Raw genomic sequence first — 21,651 nt, 5'->3', positions numbered from 1 at the left:
CCAGTTGCAGTTCCATCTGGATTGGTGTCAATGGTAATTGTTGCAGCTGATGCTGAGACTGTGCTGTGGTGTCACCAACAAGGCTGCCCAGCGTCACACTGTCCCATCCAGCATGAGCAGGGTGCTGGCTGGTGTGACTCCATGAATACCAGTGGAGAAATGTAATGGTGGAAAATTTTTTTTAGAAACAAGTAAATAGAGAATATTCTTTCGTAGCTGTTTGACTCCTGATGCAGAGGCGCATCCAGACATAGTGGAGGTCAGCTCACTGCTGTCTGATGTTATGATCAAATACCTGGATGTTCTAGTCACCTCTCATCTCATGTTGGAGAAGAAAGTGGATTGGGAGAGGAGATGAGCCCAGCGGTATTTCATGGAGGATGATCAAAATGCAGTAACCTATAACCATTAGCTTTCCATTTTATCACAAGTACATGTATTAGGGTTTATTTTTTCTTATCATTGTTTGCTGTATCTGAGAAAATAATGAAGCTGAAAATAAATCAAAATTTAAAGACACAGGCTTTTGTAACATTTTTCTGTGTAGGCCCTTTAATTTATTTTTAACAAGGTATTCATTAATTTCTTTTGGACATGCTTATGCAGGAAACATGACAGTATCTTAAAGCCTGACATCATTCCATGTTAGAAAATGGCATTGTTATGGAGGTTCTTGGCATTTTGATAATATCTGATAACATTTAATTATTACTGCAAAATTGTGAATGATTTGTGAATAGGAGAATATACACTTGGTTAGGGTGGAACAAATTGATAATCTTGTGTATGATTCATAAATAATGACACCTAGAAAATGGAACCTGTGCAAATACAATTTTTAATTACAGATTGCTAAAAGCAGACCAGCGATGCTTGTAAGGTATTCACTCGTGGTTTTTAACTCTCTGATAAGTTCTGCAGAAATACTTCTTGCAGTTCTTCCATTTGCTTCAGGCTGTGTTTTAAGTAGCCTTCATGAAGGACATCAGTATTTTACATAATGAACCAAACTTGTATATGATCTCAGAGAATTTATTTAGAAAGTACAAGGATAATGTGTTTGTGTAGCAAAAGTGCACAGTGAAAATTATTATTATGTTAATTGGAAAGCAAAGTTGTAATTTACAGACCCACTCTTGTCTGTTCAGATATTGCATCTCTTAGATTCCTTTTATCAGGGCTCAGTACTTTGCACTGAAGAACGTCTCTGTAGGAGAAAGATTTTCAGGAACACCGTTTGGTCCCAAACTCCATGGTCTTTACCTTCTTGGGCAAATGTAGCACTTGTAGAAATTGTTAATAATGGTTTTTGATAGTTTTTTGACCTGTCAGCCTGAGATCATTGCTTTTATTATACTCTTTTTTTCAATGAAAAGAATGCCAAAAACTTCCAGAAAACTTAAACAAGTCACTGTCTTTTGAAATGTAAGAGATATTGGGATGCAAGAAAGATGCAGAATAGGATTTCTAAATTGGAACCAAATTTTTCCATGTTTTTTTGTTTTGGTTTGGTTTTTTGTTTGGTTTGGTTTGTTTTTTTGTTGTTTGTTTTTTTTTCAAAATTTTCTTACCCTACACTTTTGGAAGCTTGTTGTGTTTCATTATTTTTTCATATTTTGATATAGTCATTGTCTTGCATAATTGTGATGCACTTTGCAAAAAAAAATTGCTATAGATATAAAGATGCTACATTTGGGATTTAGATGCAGTTATCCTGTCTTTGAGAGAAGAGTGCCCTATCCAGGTGTTTGTCAGATATGATAGAACTGACAGTTTTACACAGAAGTTAGAGTATTTCTGTTTTGTATAAATACTTGAGAAATACACCCATACACCAAATTAGAAGGAAAATGCCTCTGTTTTGGGGGGGATAATGGCTAGTCTTCTTGAGGAAGAAATGCTGTACTTCTAGTTCCACTCCAATAGATATTTTAATGTATATTAAAAGAACATGAGGTTCTGAAAGATCCAGAGCACTGAAGAACCTGAGGAGAACATGGCTTAGTACTGAGAACTGGGAGACATGCTTAATTCTATGTCCTTGCTGTAAATAAGATAGAATAAATAGGCTAGGATCTTTCAAATTTCAGGGGAGTGTAACAGGCCTTTGTAACAGGAGCCATGTAGTTTCTTTCTTCCCAGTATTTAGAAAAATTTTGTAAAGTTGCACGATTGCTAACAAAGAGAATAATTATTCCTGAAAAGTTTGACTTCTGAAAAAAAAAGGTAATCTTCTGACTAAAAGTGCTAGGAAGAATTTCAAGCAGCTGCTCCTGAAATAAAAACTCTGTGAGGTATAGACAGCCTAATTCGTCTTAGTCAAGGCTCCAGCTATTCCCCAGCCAAGTAATTTGTCATTTTTCCATGGTGTCAGAAAATTTGGTGTTTCTGCCATGTAGTTCACTGTTTTCTTGAAGCCAGCTATCTTATACTTTGTTTTCTCTACTAAAATGTACTTATGGCCTCCTTTTTCATCCCAATGGTGTCATGTTGCGAATGTTTCTGAAATAAGGACTGTACTCTCTGTCCTGGTTTATGGAACTAAACAACAGAGATCTTTTGGAGCCAGAGTGGAATCTGTTTTATAAGTAGCTCATGACTAGTTTGGAAGCTGGTAAGGAGGCAATTGACAGGCAGGTCAGTAGATAATGTTGAAGTATAGTTATTTTGTGTGATATGTATAGCATAAAATTCATGCTTGAAAATAATCCTAATGAAAAAAATCATAATCAGCTTCCCACATAAATTCTTATTTTTCCTTGTTTTCCACAGAAATTGTTGTTTCTGAGAGAACAGGAGCAGATGGAGGGGTTACAGGTGTTTAATAGAGTTAGCCTGCTCAGTTCTGAAAGGTTAAGGTTGCTGACATTACACAGGGTACAAAGGACCCACACAAGTAGTAATAATGGCAATAATTCTCTCTCACACTGTACATTTCATTTCGAGGTGATCAATACTATATTTTCATGCTCTGGGTCGGAAGAGGTGGAGAGGAAAAAGGTAGTTTGTGTAAGGTCACTAAACAGGCCAGTGGCAAAACTGAGTTTTCTGTATTCCAAAGCAAATATGATTCTCCAAACACTAGTTGGTTTAACTAATAAATTATCTTTCTAATGTTTTCCTTTAAAGAGGTGAATGAGTAGCCAAATAATAATTTGATTTATTTTTTGAAGTATATAGATTTGAAAAATTTATTTAATTTCTGTTTAGAAAAATGTGAAAATAAGTCACTTTTATGACTTTGGAAATATGTGTTTCATTACATCAGCATCATCCATGATGTTTCATTTACTGCATATATCATGAAGTGTTTTTAACTTTTTTCTCATTGCCACATTTTTAATGTAAAATATAAATATACTTAAAACAATATGGAAGGAGGAATACTCAGAACTGTCTTGTCTTTTGAATGTGGTGGAGAAAAATGTAAGTTTTATAATTGGAGTCTGTCAGCTAAAAATATATAACAAAATATGAGCCATTTGTACCTTCTGCTACTCCCAGAGAATATATTAAAAATGGCTAGACGTGATAGATGACCTGTCTGATCAGAGCAACTTCCTTTTCTCAGTTTCTGTGGTTCTGATTTGTGCATGTGGCATGCATATTCAGTCACATTTTTTCTCTATACCAGGTAATAGTATGTTCTTTGGGAATTTAAGTTTATTTTTAATTTTTGTATTAGTAATGTCACTAGAATACTCATTTCATTTCTAAATTCATATATGCACATCCATGTATTCAAATTAAACTCTAAGATGCTTAGATAACGGGAAAAGTAAGTTCAACTTCTTTTTCAAGTGTAGTCTGATCTATGGAGTGGCTTCAGATTCTGGGTTAGTCAGGGCAAAGAGTGTCAGAAGTCATCAACAGTGCTTGGTCTCAGCTGGTCCATTTAGGTAGCCCTTAGCTGAGTGCTTTGTCCAGTGCACAAGAATGCCTATTAGCAATCTGCTCTCTGCATTTTTCTGTTTTCACACTTGAATGGGCAAGCCTTTCCCTAAACCAGTATGCTGGGGCTGTGGTATATAGACCACGATGAGTCATTGTCCATCTAGATGGGACTTTTAGTTGCAGGTCAACACTGGCCCTCCCAGGCTGGATCTGTAGCTGTCAAGGTAAGGTACTGTGCTTCTGGTGGACTAGGATGCTGCTGCTTGAAAACACATTCTGATTTTTATGCTTGCAGGTAGCTTGGCTGCAGCCTGTGCTAAAAAGCCTCTCTCTCTCCTACAGAAGCTGTTTAACTCTTTATTGGTTGGAAATAGTGGAAAAAGCAGTATAGCTCTTTTCAAGCAGGACTGTATCTAAATGATCTCAGCTAATAAACCTGACCAGACCTGAAATGGTTGATGCCGTTTTCTGGCTTCTATCTGTGACATAAACCTTCATAATCTACCTCTAGATGATTACAAGTTGATTGTATTATGTCTTTTCTAGATTGTTTTAGAAATGTGAATGAGTCATGAGAAATGCTGGGGTTTCTTTCTATGTCCCTTCTATCACAAAGACCCTAATGTGAATAAATATGGAGCATCTTTTACTAATACCTGCAAATAGAAAGCATGCTACTGTTACCACTCTTCTTCATCCACAGGAATGGATTTGTCTTTTTCTTCATCCACAGTGATCTGTGGCCAAAGGGGCAAGGGTTAAAGATCATGGTTTAGCAATCTGCACTTTTGTAACCACCCTGAAGGGTACAGGCAACTCTTGTAATTCAAATAACCCATCGATTTCTTCAAATTTCTCTAAGAAAAAGGACAGGATTGCAGCTATCTGAAAGACAAACACAAAGTTATTTAACTGCTTTTTCAACAAATCATTTCCCATCATCCCCAAACTCAGTTCTGCTTTATTGGCAATTGTTGTGCTAATAATCATGTCAGTTTCTAAGCATCATCACATACACTACAAAGTAGTAGTTAATTAGCAATTTAATCTGAATGAATCAGGGTTTTTTTGTTAACTCAGAAAAAGACATAAAGATTGGATTAACGTTCTTTTTAATTTTGTTTTTATTTGTGCTTGGAAATAGATTTTGTACAATTCAGCCTTTCAGTGCATAAAAGATTTTTTTTCTTAGAGCAACTGTGTATGTATGGAGCAACTGTTTCTGTATCAGTTGAAGCAACAAGTGTACTTGGTTTTAAACACTTGGAAGGCAACAGGTTATTATTATTGCAAAAATATAGTTCTGTAGTTATGTCAGATTAGAATATTAAAATATTTTCATTAAAATACATTTTTAAAAATTAATCTTACTCACTGACTGTGCACTGCTGCATACAATTCCCTTTGGAAATGAGTGAGGACTCAGGAATTTCATGAAGACAACATTCCACAAATTGTTTTCTTCTTCCACCTTTCCCTCCATTGACACTGTTCCATTTTGACATTTATGTAGCAGGTACTAGATTTAAAGTTTAAATGTTAGAAATGTTGGTGTGATAAAATGAAAGTAACCTTTTTAGATTTATACTATGTATGTTTGGAGAATAAAATAATGATAAAAAAACTATTTTGTGGGTATAATTTTTTAAAGAATTGCTGAATGTAGAAAATAGTCACACAGCCAAATTGCTACCTCTGTAAATGTATGACCAAACTCATAAGGACAACCCCATAATATGCTTAATTCAGCCTCAATTTGTTAATGCTCCAAAATACTATAATTGAATATAAAGCAGGAAGAGTTGTCAGAGATTATCTTGTTCATCTCCAAGCTTTTTAACTTTGTGTCTCTCCTGATAGGTATTTGAGCAGTCATAAAAGTGTCATGTGATAGAAACAGTTTACAAACAGCAGAGATGCAAAAATTGTCTTTACAGTCAGCAATCACTTCTTATTAAGTCTTTTTTTCCGTTTGAAGGTAACATCTGGAAAACCATGAGGATGCCTGAAGCACTCTGGTTGTACCCATAGCACATATACACTGCGCGATGTACAGTATCTAACATTAGCTTGCAGAAAATTTGGTCTTATTTGGTATGCTTGGTAGAGTAGATATCATATGCATGTCTTGTTTGCAGGAGATATTAGTGGACATATGCATGTGCATGTACAGGATATATATGATATTTCAAGTTTTCAGACCCAATTATAAGTGTCATGAAGGGACTCTGAGACCACTGAGTCCAGAATAACCCCAGAATACCATTGTACTAGAAGGCAATCCTACAATCAGTGGAAAAGGTTTTACCAGCAATGGACTTATAGTGACGAGGACTGCCTTGAACCACCTGCCCCCAAAGAAGATCAATGCACTGTGACTGTTTAAGGGATTCTAAGGGACATTTAATGAATGTTTTCTGCTTTATGTATGTTTTCTCCTGTTCAGTAATGGTTTTTCAAACAGAGTTCTAGGAGGATCTTACTGGTATTATGGAGAAAGAATACAGAATTCTTCGGAATTATTCTCTACTTTATCCATCTCAGTATAAAGAAGAAAATAATCCTCTTTTTGCCATCCCCTTTTCATAACAGCATGGTATTGTTGAGTCAAATTCTGTTTCTGATCCACCAAAATCCCCATACCTTTCCCTGCAGAGCTTCTGTCTGACCAATCCTTCCTCAGTCTGTACATTTGTACAGTTGCTTCCCCTTGTTCAGAGAACTTTGCTTTCTCTCTTTTTAAACTTCATCAGTTCTTATAGTTTCTCCAGTTTCTCCAAACTTTCTTTGACACCTATTGTCAGTTTCATTGACACAACTCTGGGTATGATGTATGTGCTGCAATATGATATATGATGTGAATGTATCGCACTTTAACAGGCACTCTGGATATCCATTATGCAGATTATCACTGTAATTCAGTGACAACATTGAGTGGGTTTGGAACAAGGTCAAAAAGGATCCTGAAAAATTGTGCTCACTATCCATTTTCAGTTTAACAAACACTCAAAGCAGTTACCAATTTTTATGGTCAATTATACAGCCAACTGATCATGATTTTGTCTAGGTCACATTCCCAGCTTTTTGTAAGGTATCATGAGAAACATGGTCAAAAGCCTTGCTTAAACACTTATATATAACTACTTCTTTTTCCTAATGCACAAGACCTGTTACCATCTTACTGAAAGAAATACACTGTTTTAGATTGTTTTTTATTTTTCCTTGGCAATTTCATGTTCATTATTATTCATTTTATTGCTAAGTTCTAGGTTTTTTGCAAATGGTTTAATAGCAGAAATAGTGGGGGTTTTTTAAATTGAAATGGAGATTGTCTAGCATAATGTTGTAATTGTAAATGTCTCAAATAAAGAAGATTAATTACACATTGTTTGCAAATGCCACTAGAGAGCTCTATATTTCTTGAAGACAGAAAAGTTAATTCTTCTGGACAGCAATATGAGAAAACAGAGCTAACCAAAAGATCAATATCTTTATTTTAGTTAAACCTACTGGGTTTTTCTCTTTTAGATTTTTTTTTAGATTCCTGTTAGAAGTAAAAAGGAGAAATTTAGATTTCACTTATCCAAAAATAAAGTGTATCTTGATTTTACAGTAGTAATGGTGACCAATGAAGAGACAGACAGTATATGGACAAACATAGAATTTTTTCTTCATGGTTGGGTCACAAGTTTCCAGAGATGCATTTACTTAGGAATAAAGATAGATGAATGCTGGCAAAAAGTTAATTGGTTCATTATTTGAACATTTTTTTTTTGCAGGGGGACTTTTTTACCCTTCACTTTTGTTTTCAGCTGTGTTTGTTTATACTAGAAGGCAGATTTTTTTACAGCAAAGGTGATGATCAATCTCATGAATGGGGAAACAGAACTGTTTTATTATGAAAATGTGAAAATAAACTGGATCAACTGATAGAAACTCTGGAAAGATTTGTAAAATACAAGTGTAGGTATGAGCATAGTTCAAATAAAGGTGTATCAACCTACCTCCTATTTGAATGTTTGGGATGTTTTCAATATCCCACTGTTTCATAGATTTCTTCAAAAAATAAGTATCTGTCTTTCTGCTTATCTGAAAGAAGTCTCTCTGAGACTTCAAGGCATATGAAAATAGTTGTTTCAATGTGTAGGAGAACAGTTACTCCATTCTCTTCTCACAAAATTATGTTTTTTATATCCTTAGGTTCTTATGCAGATACTTATGGTCCCCCTCCAGTGGTGAGCAAAAGCAACATGGGACTTGCATCCCATTCCAGCCTCCTCTAGTCAGGGTACTTTTGTCCTTCTAAATTAGCCAGTTGTCCTGCTCAGAAAAGAAAAAAGCATTATATAACCTCATTTTAAAAAATAATTAGGTATTTTCTGGGTGGAGCAAAAAATATTACAGCAAATTTATTTATTACCCCCAAATCAGTAATGAAGTATTATAGTCTTCTATGTTCAGCTATTATGTAAATGGGCCAGATTTTATGTGTAGAGAGGTTATATGGCTTTACAGTTTATATACCTGCTTTGAGGCTTTATATATTTCACTGATCTCTAAACAGTTTCTACAGCAGATCTGACAACTATTTTTATCATGGGGACTGTGGAATTCAGTTCACACATTTCAAGCAGGTTTCCTTTCTTCCTGGGCAGTTAGATCTGGCACCAGTTGATAACAGCAGTCTTTTTGAACGTTTTTGTTTCTCCTCAGTTCCACCTGATTTACAAGTTGTTGCTATGAGGTTCAATATTGAAAATATTGAAAGGAGATTTAAGTTTGAAATGTCCATGCAGTTTGACCCTTCTCTTTCTTTACTTTGTTTTCTTTGATGTAGAACAGGTGAGTTGGTTCTTTGCAGTAATTATGCACTGGCTGCTCGGGGTACAGTGTGTGCTCCCATGCCAGGACTAAACTGCTCTCTACAAGGGAGCAGGAGAGTCATCGTTAGTGGTTGTCATGCAGTGCTACATTGCAGTCACTGCTATTGTGGCACCTTGGACATAAGCTCAGTCCACTACTTAGGTAAGAAATGATCTTTTCCTACCTGAATTTAAAAAGAAAGGCTTGACAAGTCATCTCTTACAAGTTAAGTTATAAATTTGAGAATAGAACAGAAGATGGGGAAGTAATTGAAGCAGACAGTGGTATAGTCAGTGCTCAGGGGTGTAGTTTGGTTTCTGAGGAGAAAGGTTTTCTAGTGCACACTCTGCTCTGTCCTAGTAAGGTCAAATTACTTCATGGAAAAAACTTTGAAAGAATGTTGCCTTAGATAAAAAACAAATTATCTTAGACAGACTTAGTAAGAATATAAGTATTTGGTGATGTATTATCTCCTGAAATTACTTTAATATTAAAGATACTAATTTGTTGAACTTGATATATTTGAATACTTTATCTCCTGTTTTATCACACTTTGCTCTGACAAGATAGAGTAAAACGAAACAAGAATTTATTTGCACACAACAGAAATAATATGTGAAGGCTTGGGACAATATATAAAGAGATCATAAAATATCTTCTTTCAAAATATGTTGCATTAAAATAGAAGAAATAACAGGGATCTGGGATTTCTGTTCTTTCCAGAAAAACTATAAACACTGACAGCAGCAGAGGCAGAATTTTATACTTATTCAAGAACCCTGTGCTACAAACAAGATGCAGCACTTCAGTGTTACAGACAAATAATTTATATTGAGTGTTTTATTTTCTTAGCTCTGCTTTGATAATGCCAGTCAGTGTTTGGTCAGTTCAGCCTTGGAGTCTCTCTGACATCACACGATATCAAGTTCTTTTCATATTTTACTACCATCATGACTGTTATGCAGGTTTTGCATTGTCAAGAACTGAACTGCTCTTTACTATCTAAGCTGGAAGAGGGTAAATCTACCACTGCTTGTACCTAGGAACCCATCTTTGTCTGGTCTTTTAGTTTTCTTTTGTTCAGTATTTGCTTCTGGTCTGGCATTTGTTTAATTTTTCTCACTTTCAGTGCTTGTTGTGAAAAGACTGTCATGAAGAGTAGAGATGTCTTGTGTGTAAAGACTTGAAATAATTTGTTTAGGTTAAGACCTTGAAAATTTTGTTCTAAATTTAGAATCAGTCACTGAACCAGGTACTGAGAAGTACTGCAATAGCAGCTAAGTGGGAACAAAAAGCGTGTTTTTATGTGTGTATACACAAGTGACACTTTCATTTTCAGATTTTTTTAATGAGTGCTGGGAAAGCACAAAATATAATATTTCCTTTTTGTTCTTTGTTGTCAGAAAAATTATAAGAAGTTGAGTCTTCGTAGTAGCAGCAGTGGAGCAGCCAGTTGCAAAAATACTGACCTTCCAGTTGACAGTTGTCAGTCTGCATGTGGAAAATATAAGGAAGGAACATATGAAGAAATCCTGGTAGAGGACCACAGGACTATAGAGAAAGGTAGACTTTAATAAAAGTAGCATCAGAGTGCTTTTATGCTGGTCAGAGATGGGTTAAAATCTCCTTTGTTTTCATTTTCATGTGCAGGCATGTGTTCTGAATTAGATGATAAGCTGGACATACTGGACAACTCAAGCAGCTTCAGTTCAAGCAATTTGAAAGAGTCTGCTATTGGTAAGATTCTTTAAGAATTATTTGTACATTTTCTAACAGCAAAGCAGTTGTTTGTTCAAGAATTTGTTATTTATTGCAAGTTCATTATCTGTTGTGTTGCCTAAGTAAAGAAAATAACTGTGCCTCTGTGGCAACCCTTTCCAGTTTAATACATTTTACATCACACAATCTTTGTGTAGCTTGTCCTCATATTTTGGAGTAACAGCTGTGAAAGCTGGAATATTATTGGGCAACTTGACAAAGAAGGTAGTTTTAAATTTGAAGCCCAAGGATGACTAGTATTGATAAGAAACAGATGCAAGAGTGTGAAAAAGAAAGTTTGAAGAGACAAGCTTTAGCTATCCAAATGAATTGTCTGATTGGAATTGAAGAAATGCTTAATGATTAGATTTGAATTAGGACAGGATTATGTGACAAACCACAGCATTCATTCTGCCTGCAGTTATTTATGGTAATCATATAGGAAAGCATCAGCTATGTCGGGTGTTATATTAAATAGCAATTTTTGCAGATTATGTTCCAAATACGAAAATCGAAAAAAAAAGGAAAAAAAAAAGAAACGGCTTTAACTGCTTTGAGTTACTTGCTAAATTGTGAGCTACCATGACCTACCTATTAAATGGGATGGGATTCTGATTAGAGAAAACCAAAGAGCATTTTATACTAGAAAAAAAGAGATGGATATTAGAGTTAAGCAAAATTTAATATTTCAATTCATCCTATTGAGTTCTGAAAGAATATCTGTGGATGATTTAAAATGTACTTTTAAAGGGTAAAGAGAATGTTGTCTGAAGATTAACAAATGTTATTCCTGCAAGGTTCTAGACTTCAATAAAAAAATAGAATAACATTACTTTATCATTTTGTAATTCTATTTGCTAGATGGATTTCCTTTAGATTTTGGCCCAGGTACTGAAGAAATATGACTGCCTTTTATTGAAATGTCTAGCCATTAGCACAGAGCAAATAAATGATTTGATAATTCTACTTAAAATCCAGTAATATGATTTGCTAATTGTAGCTGGATAGCCTGCCATTCTAAAGGCTGGAGAACCTGAGGCCAGCCTGCCCTGGGATTATTATCAATTTTTTTCTCCAAAAAATAAATTTTAAAAATCACTTTTTCTTTGTTGCTTTCTTGTGTAGGAGAGTAACAGTAGAAGGCTACAGGATACAGCAAATCTTAATCTAACTGTGGGAAATGGCTGCATAGAAGGAACCGCTTGAGGAAAAGGAGCTTACAGAGACAAATGTTGTATTTTGTGTTTATACTGAAGAATAACACATTGTGTGTCTCATAGAAGTGTAGTTCTTTATGGGCTAGTTCAGCATTGTACACAGACATTTGAAACCTTTGTAACTTGACACACCCAAAGCACTACTAATACTGATTTCCTTGTAATCTGTTTTGCTTGGTTAAGATTTGGGCATTACCAAAACATCAACTTTGCTAATGTTTGAATATTACAGTACCAGGTTTCCATAGTTTTAATTAAATATTTTAAGTGGAACGATCCAGTCAGTTCCTGTCAGTCCCGGTAACTTTAATCAGCATTTCTAGATATCATAATTCATTTTAATCCCAACATAGAATTTAATTATTATATGGATACTTCAGGATTGCTTTTTCTGAAAAGTAACTCAGCAGTCTTCTTTGATCACCTGTAGCTTCTACTTAATGTTGAAGTCAGTGTTGTAGACTAGTTGTAATTAATGGTGGCAAATGTTTCTTCTTTTCAGGGATAAAGAAAAGATAGCTTTAAAAAATAATTATAACTTCAGGATAAGTGGGCATTGCTCGGGTTATGCTCCATTCATTACTAAGTGGTTATCAGAGTTTGAATTCTCAGCCATGGTTTTTTCAAGCATGTCAGCATAGCGGGGGAAAATGTGACCAACATTCATCTAGCTAGCTTGGAAACTGCTAACATGAAGATGTGGGTTTTACTAACAGTGATATTGGTGAAGATCTTGAAAAGATTTGTCTAATCATACTGTCATCACATAATTCTCTGAGTAAACGTGATCTGCAATGTAAAAAATATGGCTCTAATTTAAAACTAGGGTGGTATCTTGTAAAAAGGTGTGATATATTGAGTTGTTCAGTGACACAGAAGCTGATATGCATTTAGCAGTGTAATAGGCGTAACCTTTTTTATCGTCCATTATTGTGATAATATTTTCAATAATTTGACTTACTCTGCTTTTCAATTATCCTTTAAGAAAAAAAATATTCTTCTTAGTCTAGACAATGTATTTCTACAAGACCGGCTCCTTTGAATACTCCTAAGATGGCCAAATGCCAGGTATGTTGATTCTGGAATAGTTGTTCCTGGTACTGGAAATGATTAATCCTACTGAAGCAAGATTCTGTACCTTTCAGAAACATAGGAGCAGTCATGACAGATGCATTTTTTTATCCCCGAAGCCCTTACTAGTTGAAAAGATAAAGACTGACAGAAAGTAGGGCCATACTAAGTCAAAACACAATGAAGAGTGATGGGATAATAACAGTTTATAGCTTCAGTTTTTTTTCTTATTCCTATTATTGTTATTCCCATATTCTTATTCCCAACTTTACCTTAGCTTAGACACATTTAAGGGATTTTTACTTGCTTTTGATTTACAGTGTAACTGAACCTTCATTTGTGCTGGTAAAACAAAATAGCAGGAAAGTACATGATATGTCTTAATGCTTAGTAGTCCAGTACACGTAGTGTGTCAGTTGAGTGAGAATTTGAAAGTTTACTCTATGTTTGAGAATGCTATCTGTGGAAAGTAGTTTTTGTTTCCCTTGAACATGTTCATTTTCACTGCAGTTGGGACAGCATCCTAAATACATTGAAAGACACTTCTGTGTAAAACATGCTATTAGAAATCCTCACAATAGAAATGAAGCATGCAATAGATTCCTTTCAGAATTGCTCAGCCACTAGCTTTTCATGAGGCTAAGAAGCCTCAAGGCACAGTCCTGTTGTGCTGGTGTATCTTGCTTAGACGTTTTTCTCTTGCCTCATAATTTAACTTATGTTTCCAGTGTTTTGAGGAATCCCTGATCTAACTTGTGACCAATAAGCAAAGACATTGATATTCAAGATTCCTTTCCTAAATTTCTGCAATCAAACAGTATTCAGTTACCATCTAATGAAGACACCACAGATCTACCTGAAGAACATTCTAGTGATGTAACTCTAGAGGGGTCTCCCATATCTTTCTTTGAGCTTTTAGAAATACAACTTGTTTACACAGTGCCAGGACTTGAGTTTTGTACAGGTGGTGTTCATATCCGGGTGAATAATTGAAGATTTCTAGAACTAGGATACTTTCAAAATAGGAACCTGCATGTTGTATGTAGCAAGTGATTGGGCTCTGAGTTGAAGTCATCAGTTAGCTCTGCATTCAATTGCTCTTGAGGATAGCAATAGACACTGTATGGCATAAACCCCTATTCAGTAATGTTGCCATTACTGCCATTACTGTCTGGAGCCAGTAATGTGGGCTACATTGCAGGCAGCTACATTTTATCTTTCAAGTTCTGTGATCACAGAGCTGAGGTTTTATTTTTACTTTTTTTTTTTAACTCAGACCTGTTGTGTTTGATGATTTGAGAGGATAGTCTTTCAATAAGATGATTGGGTAGTTTTTAAAGTCTTCAGTATAATAGCATCTGACATGTGCTATATATGGTTCTTTAGATTGTGATGGGCAAACTTAGTAAATTCTAGGAAAATTATTATTGCATCAAGAAATCTATCATTTGCACAGTGGGCTGTTTGTGAAGATCTTTGGGGATTTTAGTGTTTTGTAGGCTTGCTTTTCCATTCACTTTTCTCTGAGACTTTGGGGTAACGGGACTTTGTTGAAAACATCAGCTAGGACAAGCTCTGCTGAGACCTGGTTTTCCTGTATGATGTTGGAATTAAGTTCAAAGGAGGTTTATGTCAACTTCTGTTGCTGTTCATGGAGTCACTGCTGGTGAGAAAAGAACTTAGTTGTTTTCTCTGCAAAATGGCTTAATTAATGTGATTGCGATTCTCCATTCCAGTGTATAGTAATTTAAAGAACAGCTTAGTAAGAATATTCTGAATAAATAAAGGTAACTTGACCTTTCTCCTGTAAAGGGTATTAAGCTATCATTCAAAAAACCTCTTCCTTTGCTTCCATTTCATTCAAGGAGATATATTGAAGTTTTCTGCTAATACGAAATCGTGGTTCAGTTTTTCTACCAGTCTGATCAAAGTTGGATGAGTTTTCAGAGATTTTTTTAGATACCATTGAAGTGAAAGTTAAAGCCAAAACCTAAGTTACTGTCTCCTCAGGTTTTTCTGATCTTATATCACGTTATGAGCTCATTTCTTGAAATTAGGTGGTTAGGTGCCTGAAAGAGTAAACACTAACCTGCCTATTAAAATCTGTTTGTATGATTTGCTCTGATGTCAATGTATTTTAAGAAGTTAAAGCCTTAGAAGTTGCTTTAATTACATCAGCTATTAAAGACCAAAGTAGCACTCAAATAGGTAGGCTATGAGAGAATGATAAGCTTTGGGGTTTATGTGTCTTTCACGTTCTAACATGAGTGGGCATGAAACAGGAAAGAGATGGAAGATTTGTATTTCGTTTTCCTTGAGGTCACCTCAAACTGAGAAATAGCCTCTTGCAAGGCAATTCAACAAAACATATATTGCCCTGCTATCCTATCCCTGACAAATGAGTAGCCATGGTGAAAGGAAATATTATCCAAGTAACCCTGGGCTGAACATCAGGATGCACTGTGTTCTCCATGACTTATTAGTTAACTTGCCTACATGTTCATGTTGTTTCATACTCTGCCTGGCTTTGTATGATTAGCCTAAATCACACACAGAAGACTAAGGTTTATAAGGTCGTTTGTGTTATGCGTGTATATAAACATGTGTATGTTTGTTACAATGACTTTTACATGTTTGAGTCTCCTTGTGGTTATTGAATAAATTATTTTGCTGTGTATTCATAGTGACTCTCAGATGTAGCTGCTCAGTGGATCTTTAACACAATAGTAAACAATAAAAGGCTGGAGGATGTTTGCTATGGTTTATTGAAGTTCTGCATCATGATTTCCGTGGTTTTTTGATCTTGTTTTTTAACGTTAATGAGTGTTTTCCCAACTTTAGCATATGAATCAGAAAATACTACGTTTCTGCCATGTACAGTGAGTGGTGAGACAGATTCTGGTGTGAAATATCATGCACTCGTAGATACACTCATAAACTCACAGATTAGCAAGTCAAATGTGGTGAGTCATCAAACTGATCAGGCAAATTTGGATATAATCCCTTTACTCATTGAAAGACCATCTATTAGAAACAGCCAAAGAATATTGTATTTCAAACCCAATTTTGTGTATGAATACTTGGAAAAGGGGGGATGTGTTTTTTAGAAAATTCTAGCAAACAGCTGTGTTCAAACTTAGTTTTCTAGCCAAGTGGCTTCTGTTACAAATTGTCATGCATATATTCACATAATATGGTGTTTGTTGTGTCTGAGGCTGGAACTCAAACTCCTTACCTCAAGCAACATGACTCAGTTCAGTCAAAGCTTCTGCTTTTGCATTTGCATTATTGTGTCTGCATCTTAGGCAGGCCTTGAATAGACACAATCATAATTTTCATTTAATTCTTTACTTTCTAGGCAGTGGACACTGTCTTTTTCTGTCTGATTTTCTGTTTCAGTGACAAGGTTAATTGAAGTACTTTTGCTTCCATGAGGACCTACTTTTTTTGCTATTACACAAATCGGCTATTCTTATCAAGCAATCTTTTGTGCTAGCTACTACAGAATTTTAGTATCTGTTTTGCTAAGCAAAGCATTACCAAGGAATAAAATATTGGTTTCTTTTTCCTTCACTCTCTCTCTCTTTCTGTGTCTCCCTTTTAGGGAGACAGATTTGGCCTAAAGATGTATCATTTCTTTTGCTTTTAAAGTGAATTTGGTGTGACAGATGCAAGCCTCCTTCAGGATTTGTTTTTTTTTTTGAATTCACAAGATCTCAGAAAAATAAGAAAAATAAAGGCACTTTATTTCAGAGTACAGCACAAAGTCTGTTTGAACACAAAAAGCTTCAAGACTCAGAAATGTGTTTGCTCTACTGTTTGTTCTACTCTTGCTCTAGAACTAATATAACTGTTGTAACAAGAACAGCAATGGGAAAACTAGTATAAATTTGACATAAAATCTTTTCTTTTACTTCTGTTTCAGTGATTAGATGTCTCTGTTCTTGTTTAATGATAATGCTTACAATGTTATTAGTGCAGAAAAAAATCTCATGTAGATAAAGATGCAGGACGTTATATTAAAATCCATTAATTGTGTGGGTAAATTATTGTAGAATCTCCTAATCTTACTACTCAGACTTTCACTTAGCAAAATTATCTTTTCATTAAACATATACTTATTCCTCATTCAAAATGAGATATCATTTGTAAAACAGAGTGGTCTCATAGATCCAAATTACCATCAGAGGAGTGGTTTTACAGGAATGTTTTAAGACTAATATTTGATTAGTTAGTATTTTGCTTAAGACCAATATTTGATCTGAGACAATGCTTTCCAAATGCATAAATAATAAATATCATCAAACATTACCCTTTTTTTTAGACATTTTTGGCACTGTACAATAAATTATGTCAAAGCCTGTGTTCAGTTTTATCGCTGATTAGATGTTGGACCAATAAGTGGGCATATACCAGTCATCAAAGTCTTACCTTCAGTAGCATTGTGTAAGAAGTAAGTTAATGCATGTTATTGCATATGAATAGTTAGCCTATAGAATTGTGGCAATAAAATTCTGGTGGAACAAGGCTGAGACAACCCCTCAAGGGTTCTCAGAAAGTGGGCACTTTATCCAGACTAGAGACAGTGTCGTGGCTACAACTGTAGCAGTAACTGTAATAATTGAATGCAAATCTTCTGTGGACATCTGTTACTTAGTTTTCATAAAATTCTAAAAGTATTTATTAGAATATTATGTGGAGCTGAGATTTTAGTTATGGTGCAAGCAAATCTTTGATACATCAAACAGCAACTTGATAGTCAAATGGAGTTTGGAGTTGGCTTAATACTGTTTTTTTAAAGTTATTTTGACACCATGTCTGGGAAATAGGAGATATTAACATGCATGTTTCATTTCAGTTTCTGGGTTTTGTTTATTTGTGTTTTTTAAGCAGAAGATAATATTTATGCATTTGTTTCAGGTATAATTAAACAAAGTTTTAGAGTGTCTGAAAGACAACCTCAGAGAAGGTAGACATGATTTATAATTTAATACAAATTATGTAATTGATCACTGTTATGATAAATTCCCCAGGTTTTTCTTTTTTTTTTGCAGTAGAACAGTTCTGCAATTCCCTTCATGAAACGTTTCTTTACTTACCATTATAGCTTCATGTTTTCTCAGCCTGTGAGGCTCAGTCTGCTTGAGGATATTGTTAGAGAGTGTTTGCACACAAAATAGTTTTAAAAATGGACTTTGCTTCATCAGCTTAAACTGATATTAAATTGGTTAGCCAATTTCTAGTTTTGTGTTTTCCACAGAAAAATATGCTTGTGTATTTATTTGATAGTGTAGAATATAGTGTAGTACTGTCGAGTCATATTCCTTCCCTTTCAACTCCTCTAGACCTTCAATATACACATTGACACCTATTTTTTGTATTCTGGAGGCCACATTTCTTTCAAAAAAGGAAACAAACAGAAGCAGAATATGTCACACCATTCCTCTACTCCTTCTAGAGGTCTTCCTTTTTCTTCTGTTGCTTGTTCAGTAAGGTATCAAACACATTCTTGATGAACCATCATTTTTTCTGATCTCCTTGGTACCACTCTTACAGACTCTGTTCTTTGTTTCTTCGTGTCTGATTTTCTTTCATGTAAAAAAAACCCCTTCAAAATCACTCTTGCCTGCACCTGCCTCCTGAACAATTTTTTCTTTTTACCTTTAATTTAGCTAGGCAAGTATTTATAATGATGGCATTGATTCTTTTCCTGTCCACAGACCCTGTTTGATCCATAGGCAATATATTTTATTTTTGCTTTCAGAGCAGTTCTTAGCATATCACCATCCATTCTGTCACTTATCCCTCACCAGCCTTACAGCATTAGTCCTGTTGAACTCAGTCATGGCAGCCTCCTCATGCTTGAGTGTTGAAGCAAGCACAATTTTTTCTCTCTGCATAAATTCACTAGCACACAAATCTCTGCCCCTCACATAATCATTAGAAAAACTCTCTCTTTTCTTTCTTCATAACTACTCCTTGAAACTGTGGTTTTCCCTAATGCCACAAAGGTAGATACCAACTCTTGCCGTCCTGGGGCTATCACAGCTGCCACCCAGCAGGACATCCTGGTGGTTCTCTCAGTTTCCTGTCTGTCTGTGTCCATTTGTTACTGCTTATTTCAGCTTCTGACATCTGCAGCCTGGGAAAGTGTGTAGAGTACAGAGCAGGATCTAACACTGAAATATATATTTCTGACATTGAGGTATTGCTATCCTGGTGATGTAACGTTATTTTTTCCCCCATTTTACTAGCATTGTATGTGTTATTACTCATGTTTTTCTCCTCTAGATAATTATTATGCTTTATGTTTTCCGTCCATAAAAAGGGTTAACTGAAACATCCTTAAACGTGTACAAATGCATAATCTAGCGAATTACTGAGTTTTCAGTATTAAAATCTTCTCTACAGGCTTTGCATGTTCCAGACTGAAAACTGAGCAAGGAAAGAAACTTTTATTTGGTAGAAGTTATGCTATTTTGGACACACAGAGTAAGGCAGCCGTTATGTGACTTAAAAATTCAGAAGTGAAACCTGGGGAATTTGTGGAGATTTCCTTTAGAGAAAACATGAGAAATAGTCAAAGAATACTGTTATTTTCTTTACAGTAATTAATGCCAAACACAATTAATTAATTAATTGGGGTGGGTTTTTTTTGTTTTTTTTTTTTTAATAGTGATAGAGATGATTTTGACGGTCCTGGATCAAGATTGCAACCAGGTGATTTTGTACTTATAAGAAATTCAAACTTAAATTAAACCTAACAATTTCCAAGTTTTTAAACATTATTACATTATTCTACTGTCGTATAAAGACTGTTTCCTTTCCATTTCTTCAGCTTTACCACCTATTTATCTGCTCTTGAGAGTACCTTCAGTCACCTATAGGGTCCACACTAAGAAAATACAAGATTTGTTTGTGATGAGGTGGCAGTCTTATAGTCTACTGGTTGTAGCTCTTTGCAATATGAAATATCATGGATTTATCTAATAATTTTATTTTAAAGTGTTAGAAAATGAGAAAATTACATTTCACATACAAATATGTTGGCTATAGTATCATTAAAGTACTTCTTAAAAATAAGAATTCCAATAGTGAATCAGTAAGATCTCATTTTAATGGTCATTATGCTGGCTAAACTTCTGCTGAATACAATGAGAATTTCTCCTGAGAAATGACTATTTCATAAAGCCCTTGTAAATTACCATGTATTTATACATCATAAATGATGAAATAAGCTTTCTGTTTGAGGTACTTTTCTTTCTTTCTGGAATCTTCACATACTGTAAGCTGCTAAGCTATGATTTTAGAATGCATATTATCTGAATTAAATAATAATTGAAAAAAATTATTTTGAGAAATTGAGATATTGATAAAAAGTGCTTTTTGCCTGTCCTAAGTTCTGTTTTACAGCTTTTAATGTTAAATTGTATAAAAATTTTAATTAATCAGTACAAATTAAAATTTGATGTCAAGCGTCTGCAGTTTCAGTGCTGCTTACTAAAGAGTGCCATTATAATAACAACACAGTTAAACCCCACTATCCAACCATAATGTAGCAGAGCTATAATTATCTACAAATACCTTAGCCTTTCTTAAAATATTCAGTTCTGTGGGTAATTTGGGTAAAATCCAATATATTTTTTCAGTAATGTTTTCCTTTTGGAAAAAAAGCATTAAAAGCTTTGATCAAGTCTTCAGCATCCCAGTCACATGTGTGTGCCCTCATCCTCCAAATAACTCTATAGTGCTGTATTAAAAGAAAAAAAAAAGAAAAAAAACAGAGAAAAAACTTGGAGTGGTTTAGAGTGTATGGACTTTGTGGGACCTCTTGAAGTTCCTAGTTGTCTTTGAAGCACCTAAACACTACAAGTAGACATTACATCTGGTCTGGCTGGACTTGTAGATAACATTGTAGCTGTCATACTAGAAAAGAGAGAAAGCTCTGCACACTGAATAACAGCGGAATCCATATTATGCCCTGCTTGGTCATTTCTGTTTGCTGTTATCAATCTAAATGTATATTTATTCAGGAAAAAAATCTGAAGACACGCAAAAAAAGGGCACTGATTTATTTGCTTTTGTTTTGTAATACAAGCCATTGACTGGGAAAGAAAGGAAAAATACCATAGAACATAGAGCAGGGAGAAAGGTAACATGTCAAAGAAGTAAAGGTTTTCTGAGTGTCCTAACAAAAGCTGAAGATTTGTACATTGTGACAAGACTGGGGATCAAATATAGTAGTGTTGAAACAGTTGGTAGAGAGGTGAAAATGAGGCAGAAAGAGCTAAATCAAAATTGTTCTTCTGGTGGCATATATTTTAGATTATTACACCATGGCTTCCCCTGTCACCTTGAGCAGGAAATCAACCTACATTCTGCTCTAAGTGAGTCAGAGGAAATGCAAGGCTTCTTTTCCTCTTACTGATTATTAAGTGAAGACTTAAGGAAAAAATGTCAGATTGAATTTCACTTGATTCTTTCAACACATCTGCCAAAAGGCAGTGCCACAAACCCCCACCAGCAACAGCGATGTTGTCATCGTCTTCCTGATCCTACCTGAAATGTGTCTCTCTGTGATAGCGAAGGACATTTGCTGTATTTCTCTATTTCTGTGAGAGCACAGCTCAGAACTGGATGGTCCCTGGACACTTCAGTTTGTGAATGTCTGTCTTCTACTTCTTGTTAAAGTAGCCAGCACAGAAATTTAACAGCAAAATTGTGGTAATTGTACTGTTGTGGACTAGTTAATGTTGGTACTTGGATTTCACCTCCTGCTCAGTATAATTTCTATTCTTGATACAAGATCACTTTGCAAAAACCCCAAGTTTCTGTGGATGTAGATTTG

The 21,651-nt window shown here is 35.0% G+C and overlaps 1 protein-coding gene across 1 annotated transcript in view; it reads left to right on the top strand.

Moving 5' to 3' along the window:
* NEK10 (NIMA related kinase 10) overlaps window positions 1-21,651 on the top strand; it is a 99,873-nt gene that overhangs the window by 55,846 nt on the left and 22,376 nt on the right. Inside the window, 6 exon segments of the mRNA XM_071560174.1 lie at window positions 217-430; window positions 10,161-10,320; window positions 10,408-10,494; window positions 17,724-17,772; window positions 19,486-19,523; window positions 19,642-19,783. Coding sequence (XP_071416275.1) covers window positions 217-430; window positions 10,161-10,320; window positions 10,408-10,494; window positions 17,724-17,772; window positions 19,486-19,523; window positions 19,642-19,783 — 690 coding nt within the window.

This window comes from Pithys albifrons, chromosome 7 (genome assembly GCF_047495875.1).
Source record: "Pithys albifrons albifrons isolate INPA30051 chromosome 7, PitAlb_v1, whole genome shotgun sequence".
In the NCBI taxonomy this organism is placed as follows: Eukaryota; Metazoa; Chordata; class Aves; order Passeriformes; family Thamnophilidae; genus Pithys; species Pithys albifrons.
This window is presented reverse-complemented; position numbering and strand designations above follow the sequence as displayed.